We start from the raw sequence: 21,967 nt of genomic DNA, 5'->3' as shown, positions 1-21,967 counted from the left end.
TGTTTCGTCTGCGTGGTGAGGCCTGGGTAATTCATCGTGGCCGAGCAGTAATAGTGTACTCATCTCGGGTGTCATAGTAACACTTTGCGTTTGGTGGGCTCCTGTTACAGTTTTCACAAAAGGTGTGGGTATGGAATTTCAGCTCTCGTCCTCCTGTTTCCTTGCTACAGATTGCTGAGCAGAGGTTCGGAATCAACATCCCACACAAGTTCAGCGTCCACAACTACAAGGTGCCAACGTTCTGTGATCACTGTGGCTCCCTGCTCTGGGGGATAATGCGACAAGGACTTCAGTGTAAAAGTGAGATTCTCGGGGGCTTGGGACCCACTTCCTCGTGAGAACACCTTGCTGCGAGCTTTCAGAATTCTGCAGTTCAGAATCTGACCTAGGACGGATGGTTTCAGATACCTTGTAAATGAACATCTTAGTGGCTCTCTCTATGTACGTGTCCCTTGTCAGGCACGTAAAGAGAGCTACATGTGAGCCACAGATTTCCTAACCATGGAATGTTTACTCACTTGCTAAATGAAATGTCCTGTCTGGTTAACTAACCCGTTGGCTATCCTCTATTTAGTACTGAGTACAGGCTAGTCATTGTGTATTTCCATAGGTATTTGAAAGAGGAAAAGATGGGATCTGGTCAGAAAGGGAAGATGGTAGGAGGTGAGGTGGCCAGAAGAGAAGGTTGAGTTGTGAGTAAGAGCTAGCAGGAGAGTTGGTTTGATCACCTCACCAAAAATAAGCAGGAATTGGGTTATAAAAGCATAACCCAGGGCTTCCCTGGTGGCGCAGTGGTTGGGAGTCCGCCTGCCGATGCAGGGGACACGGGTTCGTGCCCCGGTCCGGGAGGATCCCACATGCCGCGGAGCAGCTGGACCCGTGAGCCATGGCCGCTGAGCCTGCGTGTCCGGAGCCTGTGCTCCGCAACGGGAGAGGCCACAACAGGGAGAGGCCTGTGTAACGCGCAAAAAAAAAAAAAAGCATAACTCAGTCCGCCCTGTGTCTTCTCAAAGAGCTTGATAGAGATCAGAGAGTAGGTGGCCGTGCGAGGGCATGCACTTCAACAGCAATGTCCAGTGGAGCCTGAGTTTGGAGCTTTTGCCTCAGCAGAGGATAAGGATGTGGGGGCTGGTCCCTGTCCTGTTAGGAGTTGAGGGGCTGGTGACCTGGAGTCATCTCTCATTGAGTGTTGCTGTAACAATCTGGCTGTCGTGGGGTGCACTGTCCTGTGCTAAAATACGTGTGAGTTTCAGCCTGAAGCCTGAGACACATTCCGTGTCACCAGGGGAGGCAGAGTTCATGTCAGTACAACTGGACAGCTTCCACTGGCTGCCTGGACTTAACCAGACCTGCTTCTATTAACAAAAAGGGGCTAGTCACTTGTCTTTAAGAAAGGCAAATTCTTTTATTTCTTCAGAGCACCATTTAATTATTCTTTCTTCATAGATACCTGAAATAATTCTTTTTCAACCAAAACAGCAGCCAACTCACATGTAGCTTTGTTTCAGGCACTGCTTGATCGTTAGCTGGATGGTGTCACCCAGGTGTGGGTTTCTAGCGTGAAAGTCACTTTCTGCTTTCGTATGGTTGTTGCTGACAGGCAGAGCCATGGGTGGGATTCATCTGCATTGCACTTGTCCCTGGTGGTGCTGAGGATAGCACGCCTGCAGTGTTCCAGCTCCTATCATTTTTGCTTTTATTGTCACTTGGAGCTTTAGAAAGGCCACTGCAGGCTTGTATATCTCCATACCAGCCTTGCTGAGAGAGGTGGATTTCCTATGAATCTAATGAAGCTTAAACCTTGGAGCTCCTCCCTTGCAAGGTACCTTCCAAGTTCTCTACTTGATGAAGTGCTCTTTTTCTTAAAGAGGGCAACCCTACAATTGCATCACTTCAGGCACCACGAAACCTGGCTCTGTGTATGCTTCCAAAGATGGGCTGACACACCTCAATGCATCTTACGCTGCTTTATCCCTGCCTCCGATCAGCAGGGCCCGTGTCAAGAAACCATGTCAGAACTCTGTGCTGATTAAACCTCGGGTCTTTCATCACCCCAAGTCAGCTTCCTGTGCACCAGGAGCTTAGCTTGCGTCGCTCTCCTCTTCCAACTGCCACTTGCCTTGACCTTTAAAAAAGTTGCTTTCTGTCACCCATGAAGCCACAGGCTGCAAGCACTGAGAAATACAGCTGCTGCACAGGATGCCGCATTCTGTGCTGTGAGGGCCACCCAAAGACAGTGCTCAGAGAGAAAGCTTTACTTAGAGCCGTTTCTCTCAGAAACACCAGTTCCATCCTGTCTGAACAGCCATCTACACGTGGCTGTTAGATTGCTACCTTTTATTGAGAGTTACAAGGAATGGCATAAAGTCGGTTGACGCGTTTCCTTGTTACTTAATTGAGTGAGCTGTTGCCGTGATGAATGTTTTGATCTCTGTATTGAATCATGCTGGGAAATCAGTGATGACTTTTAAAATATGATTTAAGTGAGTGTCTTGCATCAAGTCACAGTGAAAACAAAAAGAAATTTGAAATGTATTATTCTTCCGTATGCCAGGCTTACTGCTTCTGCACAGAACAGAAATAGAGAAAAAATCAGGGATTTACTTACACTCAGGGATCGTTGTGAGTGTCAGTTGAATTTGATGAGAAGATCTCATTATTCAGCCTGTGCAATTCCTCAGTCACGGTCTTTCAGGTTATCTCAGCTCTCTTTCACAGCACATGTTGACGTGTCTCCTTTCTGAACGTGGATTCCCTTTTCCTCTTCCATCCAGTATGTAAAATGAATGTACACATTCGATGTCAGGCGAACGTGGCCCCAAACTGTGGAGTGAATGCAGCGGAGCTGGCCAAGACTCTGGCAGGCATGGGCCTCCAACCCGGAAGTATTTCTCCCACCTCGGTGAGACTTTGCTATTTTCATATTTTGTAATTTAGAAGTTGTTCAGATGTGGCGAGCCCTTAGTATTGTGTGTGGCATAATCAAAGTTCCTAGTCTCAGCAAATACAATAAACAGATTTACTGCATTTTTAAAGAGCATTTTGTTCCACAAATAAGGTTCTGTATACAATTATATAACAAGAAATAATGAGCGTGCAGATATAGCAAGAAGCAGAAAAGGGATTTTTTTTTTTTTTTTTTAAACAGCTTCCTGTCATTGTGGTCTGGTGAAAAGCCTGGAATCCAGGGTCCTCGGTTCTGCTCTTGTCGGGGCCCCCAGCACTGCAGTTGACCAGTAACTATGGGCCTTTGCTTCCTTCTCTCTGAAGGGGTTGAACTTAAAGAGCTGATGTTCTCCACAGGCCTGGAATCCAGCAGTTGTGTAGTATTTGTTTATGGATCGTGAATTTATCTCAAGTCCAGCCACAGACAGGAGTTCCTTCCTCTTGGCGGGAGTGGGTGGAGCATGTCAGTGGCTGTGTCCTGCCACCGCCCTGAGTGACCCTCCCCCACCTGCTGTTGTCCATTAGAGCTTCAGCCACATCCCAGGCCCACATCCTATTGCCGCCTTCCTGGCTGTGGTCTGCTGGGAATTGGGCAAGAGCCATGGTTATGGCTGAGGCTTCTGAAATGTGTAGCTTGACGCCGGGTTCAGGAAAATTCTAGATTTAACTGTCAAATCTCTCTGGGCACTTAGGAAGGGAAGTGCAATCACTGTCAGGTTCTTGGTTATCCAAACAGTGTCATCACTAACCACCCCATTTCCTTTTCACTGAAGGGCCCTGCCTGGTACAGCAGGGGCTTGGATTGACATTGCACTTCTTGATTTCAGGAAGGCGTTGGCAAAGTCCTTCAAGTCTGTGTGTCGTTCTTGTGGACAGACAGGCAGGATGCTATACCGTGAGGGGGATTTCCAGTGCATGGGACAGCTGTGCCTGAAGAGTGTAGGTTAGGGATTTCGGCCTGGCCCAGGGCTTCTGAAATACCGTGGAAATAAGCTGAGCCATGTGGCACAACCTCTAGGAATGGGCAGCGCCACTTACCACTTGAACCAAGTATCTTTCATGTTCTGATACTTAATAGTGAGAAAACCCAAATTAGCTGACAGTACAGCATTGAAGAGAGACATCTTCAGTCTATCAAAAGAGAAGAATGGGTTAAACAAACAAACAAACAAAAGATTGAGACGCTGGATTTAGAGTTTTCTGGCAGGGGAAGTATTTAAGTGGAGGAAGTGAGATTCAAGCTGGTAAAATTTTTCCATCTTTGAAAAATTTATGATCAGAAATCTAGAGGAGAAACTATTAAAATAATTGGATTTTAAAGGTGATCCATTTTATATCTTCAATCACTGTTTCCCTGGGTTGAGTAAGAAAAATCCTTGTAGTTTCAGGATATTGCCCAGCTGTGTATTACAAACATTGCTTAGGAGTTACCCCAGATAAGCTTTTTTTTTAGCTAAATAGGTCAAATGCTCCAGGATGTCAGACTTTTGGTCTCTTATCTGGTGGTAGCCTGTCTTATAAATATCCCAAGGTAGACACCTGCACGTCACCTTGTCTTTAGGTAGCACCCTCCCTGGGATGAGTCTTGTACTAGTGGGATGGGGCTAGAGAACTCCCCAAAGAGGCCACACCTACTTCTGGTTCTCTGTGGTGAACCGGGAGCTCTCATTGTGTTGGTGGTTAACCTTTCTGGAGGGCAAGTTGACCATGTATCAGAAGTCTTCAAAATTAACACATTGGCCCAAAGAATTCCCTTTCCAGAAAGTTATCTTAAGAAAATAGACGATGTTGATGAGGATGATCGTGTTGATAAAGATGACAACACAGCTTAGGTTTATGGAATGTGCCAGGCACTGGTCTAAGTGCTTTAAGTGCAGTTAGTCATTTGCTCCTCATAACAACCCATGTTGCAGGTACTATAACATCCCCTTTGTTAGAAGAGGAAACTGAGGCTCAGAGAGGTAGGTGACTTGTCCATGGTCACAGGGTTAGGTTGTAGAGCTGTGATTTGAACCCAGGCCGCCTGCTTGAGAGCTTAGACTCCTAATCACCCTGATTTGAAGATTTGCCTGCAAGTATGGTCACTGTGTGTTATCTATACTAGTGAAAACTGGGAGATAATCTATATTTCCAATACCAGGAATTAGTGAATCAGTTGTGATATATCCATAAAATGGAATATTGGACAGCTTTTTGAAACTCACGTTCTTGAAGGAAATTTAGAGATATGGATAATATGCATGGAAAAATGTTAAATTAAAACTTGTGTTATGAAACAATTTTATTGTATTTTTTTAAATTAAGTGTAAAGATAGACGTGTGTATATGTCTGTTTCTATTTTTTGTTTTTTGAGGAGGGCTGATGAGATTATAGGTATTGTCAGTCTTACCCTTCATATATTTACATTAACTTTTGTTTCTCTTTTATAATTTAAAATATTATATATAGAAGTGTTGCTTCCTCCGTTCTTGGTGTGGAGTGGTGCTCAATTCTCTGAGCAGTTGTGAAAGCTGCTATTTGCAGGACATGGACACCAGGTGGCGCTCTTGGAACTTTGACCACCCTGTAGAAAGCCACCACAAGAAAGCAGGTGGACCAGACTGAGACATTTTCTATATACTCCCATTTGAGCACAAACTGAAACTCGGTGGCTTAGATATATTTTAAATGATTCTGACCCAAATACAGTAAGCACAGATCAGGAGTTGGTGCCGAAGCAGTTCTGAGTGGCAGAACCTGATCACATGTCAAGCTGTATTGATCTTTCCCCATGTGTTATATTGAGGGTTGAAGCTGCAAGTAAGGTCTTCTTCATCCATAAATGCTTCATGCTCCACTGTGATTTCTGACTCGATGTATTCCTACTCTCCTTTGCAGAATCTTCTTTCCAGATCAACCCTAAGACGACAAGGAAAGGAGAGCATCAAAGAAGGAAATGGCATTGGGCTTAATTCTTCCAACCGACTTGGGATCAGCAACTTTGAGTTCATCCGAGTACTGGGGAAGGGCAGCTTTGGGAAAGTGAGTCTTGGCGCCAAGTGTTCGGGTGGTTAAAGGATGCCTGCTCCATGTATGTTGTTTGCCTGTGCGTGTATGTATACACATGCCCATTTCCCACGTGCCATCTGTCTTCTGCCCCAGACGAGGCCACACCCTAAGAGCTGCATGAGTTCTCACGTTCCCTCCTCCTGCTTTGCCGTAGGTGATGCTTGCAAGAATAAAAGAAACAGGAGACCTCTATGCCGTGAAGGTGCTAAAGAAGGACGTGATCCTGCAAGATGACGATGTGGAGTGCACCATGACAGAGAAGAGGATCCTGTCTTTGGCCCGCAATCACCCCTTCCTCACTCAGTTGTTTTGCTGCTTTCAGACCCCTGTAAGTATGACCCACCTTCACTGCCTCAGTGGCCTCCTTTCTTCAAAAGCTGAGCTCACAGATGTTGAAGATTTCATAAAGTAGAGTATTAGAAACTTTGGGGGGATGGACTCCTAAGGTAGGGTCATTTGAAGTATCCAGTGACTTCTGATGACAAGAACCAATGAGCTAACTGCTTCCTTCCTTTCATGCTGTCCTGGAGAGGGATCACTTGGAGGGTTGTGTGTCCTAAGATTGAAAACGTCTTCATACATAAGTCTTCTCTAGCAGAGTGAAGGTTGCAGAAGTCGAAGAATACAGTAAACGTCAGGGACTGCTTATTTTGGTGACTTTAACCTCAGCTCTGTTGCTAAATGCTGAACTGGTTCTGACCCGGGGAAAAGAGTTCAGACCAGGATAGGCCCGAAGGGGGCACCTTGACTTGTAATGTCCCAGGGCATTGCTCCCGGCCTCAGTCAAGGACCCTTTGCTTGATCCTGTGGACTGATTGTGGGATTCTGTCTATCCCATCATGTTGGGCAATTAAGAATGCTTTGGGCTGCAGTTAACAGAACATGTGACTGACAGTGGTTTATACAACAGACAGGAAGGATGAGTTTAGTTCATCAGTACAGACTTTTTTCTTGGGAAGTCTGACAGTAGCGATGTTAGGGTTGGATTAGTTGCTCAGTGACCTCAGACATCTCTTCCCCGTGGGTCTCAAGGTATTTGCCACAGCCCTAAACATCACACCTCATATGACAGCATCCGAAGCAGGAAGCTCGGGGGACAGAGGCAGAAGGGCTTCATGGACCACTCTCCTTTTATCAAGGAGAGAAAAATCTTTCCTAGACCTGAGTTACAGGCTCACCCTGAGCTGCAAAGGAGGCTGGAAGAGCAAATATCGAGTCAAGATAAGCTGCTTTATCATGGTTGGCTCGCATCAACCTTGACGTATCCCCTGGGGCAGGACACTCTGTAGCCCATTTAGCGTTGGGCTCAGAACTGGGCTCCTGTTGTCAGTGGAGAGGGAAGAGGGCTCCTGTGAAGGCAGCAAGAGGGTCTGGCACAGATATTTCTTGATCTTCTTGCTGTCAAAGGCATTCTGAAAGAGAATTCAGGACATGTCCCTTGCCTCTGCTACCATCAGGGATGTAAAGGGTGTGATGGGAGCAGGATGGGGGCGTCCCACCTGGTCCAGTGATGCTGCGATGCATTTCTAGGGAAAGTCACAGCTATGCCGGAACCAGAAGGGCCAGTCAGAATTCGTCAGGCAAAGAGAATGAAAGCGAATATGCAATAAAGTTTAAACAGCTCAGGCATGGATCTACTAGTAAACGGGAAGAGGAGGTGTAAATAAAGCTCACGAGCATAAAATGTGAAGTTGAGGAGGGGCCTGGTGAGAACTGAGGCTGCAGAAGTAGCCCAGGCCGCTGTAGGCGCTGTTAAAGGAGCTAGGGTTTTAGTGCTAAGAACAAATGGAAGACATTTAAGCAGAGGAATGACATATCAGATTGCATTTTTTAACTATTAAAAACCATTTTATTTTATTTTTTTGCAATAGGTAGTATAAGCATCCTCCAAGTAACCATACCCTCTCTTTGAAAGGAACAATTATTACTAGTTTCAAGTGTAGCCTTTCAGAGAGTTTTTTTGCACCCAGAAGTATACACACACACCACATATATGCATCCATATTTATTTTTCTAAAAAGCACAAATGATAGTATGTATTTGTCCACCATTCTGTATCCTTTTTTTAAGGGAAAAAAAAATCCAAAACGGTTTTATTAAGGAAGTAAATCTCTGTAATGCATCTCGCAAAATTTACACATTTAAAAAAATGGAGGTATAATTGACATGTAACATTATATTAGTTTTGAGCGTACAAAATAATGATTTGATATTTGTATATGTGGTAAAATGATCACCACAATTAGTCTCGCTAACATCCATCATCACACAGTTACAGAATTTTTTTCTTGTGGTGAGAACCTTTAAGACCTACTTTCTTAGCAACTTTCATATATGCAATACTATGTTATTAACTGTAGTCACCATATTGTAAGTTGCATCCCCATTCTCCTTATTTTTCTGAAAAAATGTAATAATGTATCTTGAGATTGTCTTATATTTGTATATACCTGGCTGCGTCCTTTTTAATGGCTTCATACTATTCCATTTTAAGAACATGATGCAATTTATTCAACTTGTTTCCTATTGCTATATATTTAGGCTGTACTTAGACTTTTATTTCAAAGTTGCAGTGAGTCTCTTTGTACTTTTATCTTTAGGTACTTGTGCTATGATTTCTATATGATACACTCTTAGAAGTGATATTGCTTTGTCAGAAGTAGATGCATTTATAATTTTATCTAGTTGGCCCTCTCTCCCCATCGTGGTTAAAGATAGCTAACACTTTATCATTTGAATACCAGGCACTGTTCTAAGTGCTTTATGTGTATTATCTCAGTAATCCTTACAGTAATCCCATGAAGTAAGTTCTGTTAACATCACTCCCATTTTACAGATGAACAAATTGAGGCAGGAAGAAATTTAGCTTCCAAGTGGCAGACGTTTTCAGTCTGACTGCTGAGCCCAAGCTCTTACCACTTGCTGGCTGTATTTCTAAATTCCTACTCCCAAACCATGTGTGAGAAGGCTTATTTCCCCCACCCTCCTGTCATGGCATGCTACTTATCATTTTGGTGGTTGGAGAGATTTTTGAAAAGGTGTCTTTGGAGTTCTAACCGGCATTTCTCTGACGGTGAATGAGGCTGAGCGTTCACGTGTGTTTAAGGGTCCCTTGTGTTGGCAAAGACGCATGTACAGCTTAGGGAATGGACGGAGCAGGGAACACTGCAAGCCGGGAGACAGGAGGGTGTGTGAAAGGGGATGCACAGCGTGCACTCCCATGCTGTCTGAGTATGTTGGAAGGAGCTGGGGTTCAAGTAATAGCTTCTTGGGCTTCGGTTTCCTCTGCGCTCCTTCCCGCCCCTCATGGTCTAGGCTCTTTGAGGCCACGCCCTCCTCATCAGAGTCCTCGGTGGCTCCAGGAGCCCTGGAGTCCCTGGAGTCCCTGGAGTCCATGCCGCCCCTACCACCTTGCCCGATTCTTGCTTCCCATCTCCGGGTCCATGGTTCCTTCAGAGCTCCGGTTCTGCCCATTCTCCACTGCTACCCAGAGTATCCCCAAAACACTATTTCCCATGCTCTGTGCTCTGTCCACCTGAAGCCCTTCATCAGCCCTCATCCAGCTGTTCTCCCGGAGAAGAGTGGGGTGACAGCCCTGAGCGTGAGAACACCCTTGTGAAGAAGGCAAGACTGATGGGTGGTACTGGTCACCCGCCTGAGCTTCAGGCTTGCCTTCTCCTCATTCCATGAGCCGGACAGGGCCATACTCAGGTCGTCTTTCCAGGGCTGCGCCAAAGTGCAGATGGTTTTCTATGACATTGGGTTAGATGGTATTAACAGTTGACGGACATGGTTGTGCAGTGGCTGCTTCAAGTTACTCTAATGAACAAATAAAGAAGCGTCATCTACCCAACTCCAGGGGACTTTACCTACCGAAGGAAATCCCCGTGATTCTGTGGAAGCAGTCTGAGGTCTTACCAACAATTACAGGGTGTTGTAGTAGAAAAGAACTTAACCTGGACCAGATTGGGAGACCAATAAATATAGAATATACAATGCAAAATTTTCCAGGAAAATATAAACTCTACAGTATCGCCAAATATTAGTGTCCACATGTTATTTCCACAGTGTTCAGCCGGTGAAGCCTTTATTTCAACATGGGCCATCTATTTTTCCTAGTGACAGTTTCATATATGGCCACAAGGTGGCAGTCGTTACCGCAAGGTGCTTTTTATTTCTGCACCAGAGAGACAGGAGCTGACTTTGGGGTTAAAATTTGTGTGTTACAGTAGATGTCTCCAAAGCAAAGGATAATGGGAATTTTCCCTTGCCCTAAGTCTAATTGATAAAGTGGTAAGAACCAACTTAAAAGAACCAAGTGCATTTTTCTCATGCTGAGATAGAGATATACAGTTTCCATTTTGCTGTAGTTTAAGCCTTCTCTCGGATTTGCAAGGTATCAGACTCCACATATGCATAGCATTTGCTCTCTGCATCTGTCCATCTGTCAGAAATCCTCAGTCACTATCGCCATTTGCTACTGAAAAACTAACTATAAAGAACAGAAAATGTTAGTTACCATGAGAAATTAAAGCAGGTAAATGACTACTTTTAGCTAAAAAGTACTTTTAGCTAAAAACTGGGTTTGGCAGGCCCTGGCCTCTGAAGTGAGATGCTAGTCTGCAATGTGTCACTTCACTGTGAAGACGCTGGCAGAGACGGCAGTCCACTTGCCGTCCAGCCCTGCAGAATGCGTGTCTCTGAGGCCCAGGAGAAAGGGAGCAACTTGCTGAGGACCCCTTAGGCTGGGAGTGGTGGAGACAATGTTTATCTCTGGGTCAGGCTGACTCTGCAGCCTGGCTCCGTCCACTTGGTGTCTTATACAGCATTGAGGTTGTTGGTTCAGCATCTGCTTAAAGCCCCTCCTGTCTGCCCTGACTCACCTCCAACCTGCTGATATGGAAACAGCTCTGCCTTTGGAAACGGAAGACCTAAGTTCTTCCAGCTCTGTTTTCCTCTGTCTGAATGGCTTGCAACCACCTTAAAATTCCTTTGAGCCTTCAAGGTCTCATGGTTGAGATGAAAGCAGAATTGCTGTGAGGACCAAAGGCGAGAATGCAGACACGCCGTTGCTACACGCGCGGCAACTCGGTGTTGTGATGACCGCCTCCTTCCCCACACCAGAAAGATGTCCTGTGCCTTCCCAGGGGCCAGCACAGACCCCCACATGGAGGTGACAGTAAACACCCACAAAGTAGGCATTTTGAAACTCCTTTTGTTCTTGGCCAGAACAAAAAGATAAGCGAATTTCAAATATTAGATAATTTGTCGTTTGCTGCATAGAATTATGAGCCCATGAATTACTGCCCCGATTTTTTCAATATAATGCTTGTTACTTGCATGTATATCATTCCACTGGCATCCTCATAAATTTCTGAAAGCACTGTAAATCCTAATCGTTTGTGAATAATTTGATAACCTGGATCCAGACTTATAAGAATGCATATACTCTTGGATCTGTTGATTTTATTGCTGATAATCTAGCCAAAGAAAACAACGTAAAGAATAAAATAAATGTTATGCATAAAGATGTTTAACTTTCAGTGCATTATTTATAAGAGGAAAATCTTGGAAACAACTTCAGCCTTCAGCAATAGGAGTCTACTTAAACAATGCACTATTTGATGAAGATTTTCAGCCAGTAGAAAAATAATTGAATATTAAGTAGTTAGATCATCGTGTGTTACTGTCAGAAGCATCTAACGTGTAATATTTATTGCATATAATTCTTACATCAGCCGTAGAAGATGGGTACAATTAATTATCCTTATTTTGCCGAGTGCTAAAGTGAAGGAGTTAAGTTACTTGCCCTAAATCTAACAGAGTAAATGGTGGAACTCGGAGATGGGAAGCCGGGAAACAGTACAGAATTTATGATGATTAGGGGCGTGAATCTATATCAGGTTTCACCCAGGACTGCAATGTGGCAAACCTGGCCCCTCCTCCAAAAAAAGCCTGAAAGGAGATGATGCCAGTAAACTACCAGGGACTGTTATGAAGGTTGTGGAATTAGGGATGATCTTTTTCTTCTTTGCTCGTTTGTCAGTTTCTGCAATGTGTTTCTGTTTCTTTGTGGATGAGGGTGGGAGGAGTGAGGCCTTATGAAAGGAGCAGGGCCCAGGGTCTGGGCTGCCGGCCTGGTGTAGGCCACCTTCCCCGCTCTTTCAGGTTCAATTCACTTCACACGCCTTTCATCTTAATCAGTGACTGTTGTGCCGGCAGCCGAGCCTGCTGGCATTTATGGCCTAGGCTCCGGGTCTCCCCACCCCCAGCTCCCAGGGGCTCTCCTTGGCTCTCCTGGAGCCCTGGCTGAGTGCTGAGGGCCGAGACCAGGAAGAACAAAGAGGCAGCAGCAGCAGGAGGGGGAGTGGCAGAGTAAACACTGGTCAGATGCTTTAGCCTTTGTTCAGAGACCCAGTTTGTTAGAGCAAAGGCTTCCATTTGGAAAACATAAGACACACTGTGCTTGGTGCCCAAGAGCTGCCTCTCGTCGGCACTACCCCGGCCGCGTCAGGTCCACGAGCCCGGTTTTTGGGAGAGAACTTGTTTGCATTTGTGAGCTGCTGCCCTGCGAGGGACGGGGGACAGATTACACAAAACCTCCTTTTACAGGGACAGAAGCCCAGTGCTCTCACCTCCCTACTGATGGGGTGTCCTCGGGTGTCACCTGCAGGGGTCGTCGGCGAAGCAGTGCACCTGGGGCTCCTGGCAGGGGCATTGCTTTCCCTAAGAAGCTGCCACTCAGTGTCGGTCAACAAAGCAGAAATCCAGCCTTTGAAGGGTAGGGCGGCTAGGAATCTTGTGACCTAAGTGCTGTCAGCTTACACAACCGGTGCAAACTGATTTTGGTGCACTTAAATCACACTTAAAATATGTCTGAAAATCTCCTGCCAGCATGGGTGCAGGGAAACAGTCTTTTCTCTGGGTTATTGTCTCCATCGTCATATTAAATATTAGCAAAGGGGTGTACATGTGAGAGAGAGACAGACAGACAGACAGACAGAAGAGTTAGGCAGCAGGATGGTCGTGTGGCCCTGGAATGCATCTTTCAGAATCTCATCAGGAGGTCACTACACTGCAGCCTTCAACAGGAGAGCCCTGAGTTCTCATCTTGACTTAGCTAATAGTCCCCTTGTCTTGAGGAAGGTCCCCTGCCTTGGATTTTTTTTTTTTTCCCAGATAAGCACCTCCTGTGCCCTTCTGTCACAGACCTGTTGGCAGAAATGCCTCCCAATAGGGACCCCCCACGGACTTCGTTCAGGTGGGGGTGGGAGGTGCAGTCAGCCCTGCACACCCAACCGCCCTGCAGCCCCTCCAGCCCTCATTCCGTTTCCCGGTGTGCAGGGAGCATCTGGAAGCGGCAGCTTGGCCACTTGGCCCCTGGTACAGCTTTACCCGCTACGCTCTAAATCACAGCGACATCCCGGGCAAGGGGAAGAGCCCTCTGTTAACACGTCACATAGCTGGTCGATTCTTGGCGCCTCACTGCGCCAGCTTCGCAGAAGGGGTGGGTGAAGGATGAAGTAGCAGCAGCAGGTACTATTCACCGAGACCCTAGCATATTCTGGGTGCTCGTGTTCACTACCAGTGTCTAGACAAGTGTACAATTCGGTATTTCCATAAATAGCTGTTGAATGAAATATCTCATTTAATACTCAAAACAGTCCATGGGGGTATAGATACTATTATCCTCATTTTAAAGGTCTGGAAACTGAGGTCCAGAGAGGTTAAAGAACTTGCCCCAGATCACACAGCAAGCAGGAGTCAGTCTGTGGATTCTTAACCAGGTCGTCCAGTTTTAATAATCTAATATGGCACAAAGAGAAGTATCCTCTCTCTGCAGTGTGTACAGCTGAGGAGAGTGTCATCAGGCAGGAGTAAAGGCAGTTTTTCACAACATACAGTTTTGTGGCCTTTTATAAAATACCTAAGGAGAGGCCATTTCCTCGTCCCTGTTTGGAACTGGGTTTCCTCCTTTCCCTGAGCAGTGAGTGCCATAAACACCATTTGGTCTGCTTATGGGCCGCTTATGGGTCATTTGGTATAGTTTGCCTTTGGCTCAGATCAAAATAGAAAATGAACCAGAACATGGTGTTTCCCAGTTGGGCATGTTCCCAACTTATTAATCGTGTTCCAGATGGGAAGAGAATGCACATAGGCCATCTCTGGGCTCTGCGTTTCTGGGAGGCTGATTTAGGACCTTTGCTTCTGTCCTCGGAGGCTTCCCGGCTCCCCGACTATCTGTGACTCAGTAGGGCCGGGAAAATGAATGGGAAATAGGAGGACGCGAAGTCCTTGCTGTTCCTTTGGCTGTCTCTGCTCAGGGAGGACTGCCAGAACACTTGGTGTGACCAAAGGGCTTGAAAGGGTTGCCATGTGTTTTCCTTTGAGGTTGTTCAGCTGTAACTGGCCTCGTCACTAGCTGTCATCCACACCGATGACCCAGAGATGCCCTGGACTCCCCACCTCCGTGGTTGTAAGGCGGTTCGTGAATTGTGTGTCACTTCCGTCGACTTATCTGAGAGTGGCCAGGGTCAGACGCGGCCCTTGTGCTTCCCGATGACTGGCGAGGCTTTGTGGCAGTGAGTTTGGGTTACGGTTTTCCCTGATTGTGCCTGGGAACCTGCCAAACTATAGATACTCCCGCCTCAGCAGGCCCTGTTTTAAAGCACTGGGCTTGAGGTGCCAGGAGTGGCTCCAGGCATGAGAAGGGGATGGGCTTTCTACCAAATAGTTGAGTGAGAAGTCAGCCAGTCCGGGATCACACTGATGGAGGGCTAGGGGGAGAAGCAGTGCTTTTAATCCTCAGTCTAGCTGGGAAGAGGAGATTCACACGCATGGCATAGACAGTATAATGGCTGTGTTTACTCCATGCTACCAAAGGAAAGGTAGCTGAAAACGAGGACTGGCCTCTGGGGGAAAATTTTACCTACAGGCCAGTCTCTCCTCAGAAGGGCAACCAGAATGACTATCAAACTAACAGTCTAACCAGCAGCACCTGAGGGTGGCCTGCGGGTGTTTCTCTGGGAAGCTGGGTTGGCCTCTGCCAGGACCAACTGGGACCTTGAGGCCAGGGCCTGACACGACACCTGTGGGTGGCTGGAGTGGGTCCCCCTTACCCTGAACCCAGAATCGTGCAGTCTAGAAACCCAACTGGTCTGGGTGAAAACCACAGACCATAATGTCTCCTAGTTTTGAAATACTTGCATTTTCCATAATTGCTTCATCACTGGTTAGAACCCAGCTGCGCCCATCTCCACTAGGCCCCAGAACAATCCGGGGCCCCTCAGGACAGAATCAGCCCCGTCAGTCACTATCAGCTTAGCCGACTTGTAGTGACAGAGGCTTGTCCACCAGTAGGTGAAGATCAAGGGTGTTCATTCATTTGGCAAATGTGCACAGAGTTCCTTCAGGGTGAAGGCTCGGGTGAGCCCTGAGGATGCAGCAGTGGACGGAGCAAGGAGGGGCCCCTTCCCTCACGGAACCGGTGTCCTCCCGGGGAGTTCGGGGGCCTGAGCAGCCTGTTCGTAACATAGAGTCAGCTGCTGACCCTCCACGGTGGGCTGGTCATGGTAGCAGTTCTGGGATTGCCATTTAGGACAGGCTCAGAGCAGCCATCCGCTTAGAAGAGAGTCTGTGGGGCTTGTATTGAAGTTGCATTTGCATGTGGATGCCTGTGTGGTGCAGTGAATTGAAGACCTGATGGAGATTCCTGGGGGCAGGGACGGCGATGGGTTCTGTAGCACCACTGGGCTTGGGGCCCAAAGCAGGAGGCGTCATGGAAGAGCAGGCTTACTTCCCATGCTCACCATTGTAACTGGCACAGTGTTCTTCATCCCTCTGGAAAGACTGGCCCCCACCCCCCTATCAGTGCCGTCGAGACTGACTTGTGCAGGGTTCCTCGTCCAGCCTTCCACTGTCAGAGAGCACCTTGGCTGTCTCACCAGCAGACCTTCCCACTCCACTGGCGGGCTCTGGCAAGCCCCTTTGGGACCACCCAGGGAATTCCTGTTTCCTTTCAGTGCAGGCGTCCAGCTTTTAGTATATTTGCACAGCAAAAGAGCCGGCTGTATTTGGAGCTCACTCCTACCCATTTCTTTAGGATGGTCTGTAATGATGTATTGCTTAGGTCTCACAAAGCGAGTCTTGGAACTCCTCCCAGAGTCTCAATTCCATTCTCATTGTGTATGATATTTTCAACGTTAAAATAATATAATGTATAATTCCCAACCAAAACAAAAGAGGAGAGCCCTTCCTTCAAAACTGCTCCCCTCCCACCCATACGTGTTTTCCTGCTCCTGTGCGGTGGCCGCGTGGGAAGTGCCTTTGTCCTTTTCCTTCCTCTCCTCACCCCCAGGGAGCACTGACCCATAGTCTGCTTGTGAAGTGGGAACTAGCCTGTGCCCACGACAAGCCCAGACCTTCTGCACTAGCGTGTGTCTCACCAGTGGTGGAAGGCGGTTCAAGATAAGTGAGCCACAACCAACAAGGTAGAGAACTGGACTTAGAGACTGGTTCAGGTTCCTCTTCTGGAAACCTGCAGAAGTGAGAGCCTGCTCAGAAACTCGGTTTGCCCCTCCTTACTTTGGCTTCAGGGCAGATCCGTAGCAGGACGTTCCCTCCACATTGCTCAGAACTTTACCTCCAAGACCTTGACCTTCACCAGCAGGTCAATAGTTTAAGGAATTGAATGACTGGCGAATGTTCAACCTTTCCAGTAAAAAAGGTTTTAAAAAAATAAGTTAAAAAAATTTAAATCCCGTATTTGTACAATGTGATATCATTTGCCCACTACTAATATTGAGGGCAGGATAACCCTTTGTCACAGGAGGGGAGGGAGCTGCCCTGTGCGTTGTAGGATTAGCAACGTCCCGTCCCGGCCTCTGCTCACCAGGTGCCGGCGGCACTTCCCTAGTTACGACAACCAAAAAAGTCTCCAGACATGACCAGATGCTCCCTGGGGGAAGAATCTCTCCAGCTGAAAACCAGTGCCTTACATGAGTGTCTGGTGGTCCAGCCTAGATATGGGAAGTCAAGTAGGCTGGATCACTAGCCTTTTCACAGAGGCCAAAGAAAATGTGACAGATCTTCTTTGTAAAGACATAAGCATTATCTCTGTTTTTTTCTGAGTTTGTAGACAGACAGAGCTCCTGTTTGGGGACTCCTAACAGCTGTCCTGTTAAAGAAGATGTTGCACATATATACAATGGAATATTACTCAGCCATAAAAAGAAACAAAATTGAGCTATTTGTAATGAGGTGGATGGACCTAGAGTCTGTCATACAGAGTGAAGTAAGTCAGAAAGAGAAAGACAAATACCGTATGCTAACACATATATATGGAATTTAAGAAAAAAAAATGTCATGAAGAACCTAGGGGTAAGACAGGAATAAAGACGCAGACCTACTAGAGAATGGACTTGAGGATATGGGGAGGGGGAAGAGTGAGCTGTGACAGGGGGAGAGAGAGGCATGGACATATATACACTACCAAACGTAAGGTAGATAGCTAGTGGGAAGCAGCCACATAGCACAGGGAGATCAGCTTGGTGCTTTGTGACCACCTAGAGGGGTGGGGTAGGGAGGGTGGGAGGGAGGGAGATGCAAGAGGGAAGAGATATGGGAACATATGTATATGTATAACTGATTCACTTTGTTATAAAGCAGAAACTAACACACCATTGTAAAGCAATTATACTCTAATAAAAAATAAATAAATAAAAAAACAGCACGCTGAGTGTCAGAGCCTGGGGCATCTAAGGAACAAAAGATAAGCTCAGTGAGCATATAGTTAAAATGGGTTATGTTAGAAAGCAAGCAATACAAATAGTGCAGCTTCTCGTGTTTTGGCATTTAATGATTATATGTCCACTTTACCAACAAAGCACTGAATGAGTGGCATTTTATGAAAATCATCGTCACCACTCTGGTCTTAAAGGGGTGCCTCTCTGTGAGTCAGATTCTTATCCTGTGTGTGGTACATATGACTGGAATTTACAAGCAGAGATAAAGCTTTAAGAAATATTTCCCAACCAGTGTATAAAAATGTGCTGGTAGCAATACAAGTGCGCTTTGGGGAAAGCGGACTTGCTGTTTTCTTTCTTTTGTTCCCATGTATGGGAATGCCATTTCAGCTTAAGATAGATACCTTAGAGGCTATCTGCAAAACTGAGTGGTCTCTACATATTAAAAGTAGATCCTAGCCACCACAGACATTACCTGTTAATACGTTGAATGGTAATATTGTGTCTACGTTGCATTTTTAATTCAATTCAGTGAATGTTTCCTGAGCCAGGGACGTTATGTGCCAGGGACTGAAGGCATAAGGAAGAACAAAATGTGGACCTGCCCTTTTGTTGCTTTCAGGCAAGGGTCTTCCTAAACACAGATAAGTCTTATCACTGTGTGATAGAAGACAGTCATAGCTTGGTCCCTGGGGAGGTTGGAAAGGCCTTCCATGGGAGGGGCTGTCTGAGCTGTGTTTTAAGGATGAATAGGAGCCCTACAGAGACAGAAGGGGGATGGGCCTCCCAGACAGGTAATAGCAGTGCAAAGACACAGAGGCTTGAAATTGTACGATGTGCCCAGGAACCCCCAAATAACTTGATGTAGCAGGATTGCAGGAGAGGAAATACAGGGAGGAAAGAAGACATCCTTTGCTGAAGAGTTTAGACTCAATCATGAGGTGAAAGGAACTGGCAGGGAGCAACCTAAGCTTTGCATTTTGGGAGGGCTGCAGGTGGCTGTCTGCAGAGAGAGGAGACTGGGGGGGCAGCCCTGGTAAGGCTGTTGAACCACTGGCCTGCTGAACCTTCCTACTCCAAGGCAGCAGCCACAGGGATGGAGTCAAGGAAACACATAGGAGGTGGAATTGATAGGACTTTTTAGAGTAAAAGAGTGAGAGGAGTAGCGAGAGTTCTGACCAGCTGGGAGCCTGGGGGAACGGAATAAATGTTTTGGGTTTTTTTGTTGTGTTTTTGTTTTGCAGAAAATCCAGCGGTAAGATGTTGCTCAGAAACACTGTTCAGATGGGGAGTGGATTTTAGTGTCAGTATCCACTTGGCATAGTAGAAACTGTCATTTAAAATATGTCAGTAGGCGTTTATAGAAGGAGAAGAGAGGAAGGCTGAAGAGGGATTTCTAAGTAAGGGAGGTTAAAGGTAGGGGGAAAAAAGAAGAATCAGGAGGAAGTGGTTTCTTCGGAGGAGCCATCAAGTGCCGAGATGAAGTCCGTTCACCAAGGGATTCAAAGCTATCCACTGGATTGGGGATGTGGTTGTTTGTGTGGCCACCTTAGTCACCATTCTCATCCTTGGGGTTTGAAGGGCCCATCACACTTCATTTCACCAGCTAAAGCTTCTCGACAAAAGTAACACAGTGTCCTCTCCCCTGGGTAAACTTTTTCATCTATTTCTGATCACTTTGCCCCTCATCTTATTAGAGCTGTGTCTCTTTTACTTGGGTCTCCCTACCTTTACAGGAAAGTCTGCATCTTTCTTCCTCAGTGGACAGTGGAGATCCATATTTTGCCCACGTTGCAAAAAGGATCTGGGAAGAGATTGTAGGGGATCTCATTCCCCAGCCAGAGGGCCAGAGAAGAATGATGTTGTGGCTACACTGGAAGTCTCAAACTCAAAATAGCACATGGAAGGCACATTCCAGACAGAAACTTCAGCAAGCATGCAGCACCATAGAGCAGAGGAAGGAACAGACTCTCAGCCAGTGGGTTGCCAGGCATCATCTTGAGGCAGATACGGAATATTCTTGGCCAGATTTGATACTTACCTAATTGGCAAAATGTTTAATCAGAAAGCTATAACCCAGAATGTCCTCCCATGAGGAAGACACGTCTAGTTGATCCACAGATCAAAGGGAGACATGAAATCTTCTTTAACAAGTTGCGAAGTTTAGGAACCTCTGTCATGAGAAAGAATCTAAAGTGAAATGGCATAACGGAATTTTTACTCTTTATTTTACTCTTTATTCTGTAGCCCTATACAAACTAAATCCATAAATATCTTCAATAGACTTGTTCCTATTTGATGCTGAAACCAAAATCTTTATAAAAAGAATGTACTATGTGAAATAATGATTTAAAGGAATCCTATCCTGCATACCTTTAAGTGACCAAACCTTTTTTTTTTTTTTTTAAGTGAATAATCACCTAAGGTATCTTCTTTGGGAATCTACATTCAGAATTTAAAAACCATGTCCAGTTCGTAATAATCTGCTTTCAGAGATGCCTGTTTTTCCAGGCTAATAAAAATGATCTTTATCATAGGACAGTGACTAGACTGTTAATACCATGTCTCTTATTCTCATTAACGTAAGCAGAAATCCAGCTAATTGTAGGACTTCATAGAAATGGCATGGGGAATAGTACGCAACTGTTAAAAAAAATCATGGTTTTGATGACTAAGTACATCAGGAAATATTATGTAATGTAAGTGAAAAAGGAAGGGTATGTTTTTTTGTTTTCTCTTTTTCTGTTCTTTAAACATGCTATAAAGTGTTAAGTATAATTCGGACATAAGGGGAAAATCGAATGTAGTTAAAATTACTTTGTAAATATCTTAGGTGCTCTAAAATCGGCAGTTCTTCAGACGCTAAAAGCCATAAATGGTTTTGTTTCTCCTTGTGTTTAGACTTCTCTCTCTGGGTGTCAGGATTACAGGTGATTTTATTTTCTCAATTTTCCATGTATTTACTTTGTAGTTACATTTGAACAAAGAACATGTAATTACTTTTATAAACAGAAAAACCAGAGCTTTATAAATAAAGGGAAGTGGAGTGGCGTCAAGCAGACCTGCCTCTCTTGAACTCTTTCACGAACGGTTTTAACTGTGGACGAGACACTTCACTTCTTTGCACTTGACTTCCACAAACTGGCCGGGTAAAACTAGTCTTGGCGGTTTGTTCCAACTTTTCTAATCTCGTTTAAATTTTATCGGGAAACAAAAATGGTCTCCTGCTATGGTAGTTCCTCAAGGGTTTATTAAACCTTACCGTAGTCCAGGCACCGGGGGCGGTGGTACTAGAGATACATCATTTGGCATCTGGACTTTGCCTTAAAAGGTTTCGGGTCCTCCAGAGAAAACACAACCAAGTGCACAAAGTGAGCACAGCCAGCCCTGTGATACTGGGCAGGATGTGTGTGGACCGGAGACGCCAAAGGAGGCTCCAGCAGGAAGGGAGGACTTGTGCCCCAACTTTGCTATATCCCTGATCGTATGCTGCTTATTTATGCTTAAAAAAAACCATCCTGGCCCAGATGTTTCACAGGATGTTGACCTGCAGGTTCGATTGCCTCGTTTCCCTCATCTGGTACATATGCCAATGAGCCTTGTCGAGTTTCATTATAAGAGAGGACCGTAACGTATCCAGTTTGCCAGGAGAACACTTGGTCTTTGGAAAGAACTGTGTGTCCCTCCAGGTTTAAAATGCAAGCTCCTAAGGGCTTGTTATATTGGAGACATATTTCACCTTCCCAAAGACTAGTTTCTGAGCTCAGATAGGATGTACCATGCCTGTGGGCTTGACAGAAGAGTTGCTGGGTAATTGAATTAACTTCGCATATCTTCTGGGCTGCACAAAATGATAAATTAAAAACAAAACAAACAAACAAAAAGCCATTCGATTCCCTCTCCTTGTTTCTTCCTTGAAGACTTTGTAATCATTCTTAATGTGGTTAAGTTCAAGTTGTTTCCAGTTCAGGCATGGTGCAATCAGATTTCCTCACAGGGGTGCTTTTCTGCTGTCACCTCCTTGACGTCAGTAACGGTTTCCTGTTGGTTTGAACTCCCTATTCACCCTCTAGATGACTTTGTCAGAGAAAAATTATAAAACAGAGGCACTTATGAGAAATCTATTGTCTATTACTGGAGATTTCCTTTTCCTTGTCCACAGCCGGTCAACAGCACTCCACAGCTTTTGATACAGGGTTGACGTGTTACTCATTTAGAAGTAATTCCA

At 45.6% G+C, this 21,967-nt stretch overlaps 1 protein-coding gene across 1 annotated transcript in view; it reads left to right on the top strand.

Annotated features, from left to right (window-relative positions):
• The window catches only part of PRKCH (protein kinase C eta), a 223,471-nt gene that overhangs the window by 130,185 nt on the left and 71,319 nt on the right, over positions 1 to 21,967 (top strand). Inside the window, exons 6-9 of the mRNA XM_082649021.1 lie at positions 171 to 300; positions 2,775 to 2,902; positions 5,825 to 5,968; positions 6,150 to 6,323. Of these exons, the coding sequence (XP_082505147.1) occupies positions 171 to 300; positions 2,775 to 2,902; positions 5,825 to 5,968; positions 6,150 to 6,323 (576 nt within the window). The remainder of the gene's footprint in view (positions 1 to 170; positions 301 to 2,774; positions 2,903 to 5,824; positions 5,969 to 6,149; positions 6,324 to 21,967) is intronic.

The sequence above is a fragment of the Grampus griseus genome (assembly GCF_964374135.1).
Source record: "Grampus griseus genome assembly, chromosome: 2".
NCBI lineage: Eukaryota > Metazoa > Chordata > Mammalia > Artiodactyla > Delphinidae > Grampus > Grampus griseus.
This window is presented reverse-complemented; position numbering and strand designations above follow the sequence as displayed.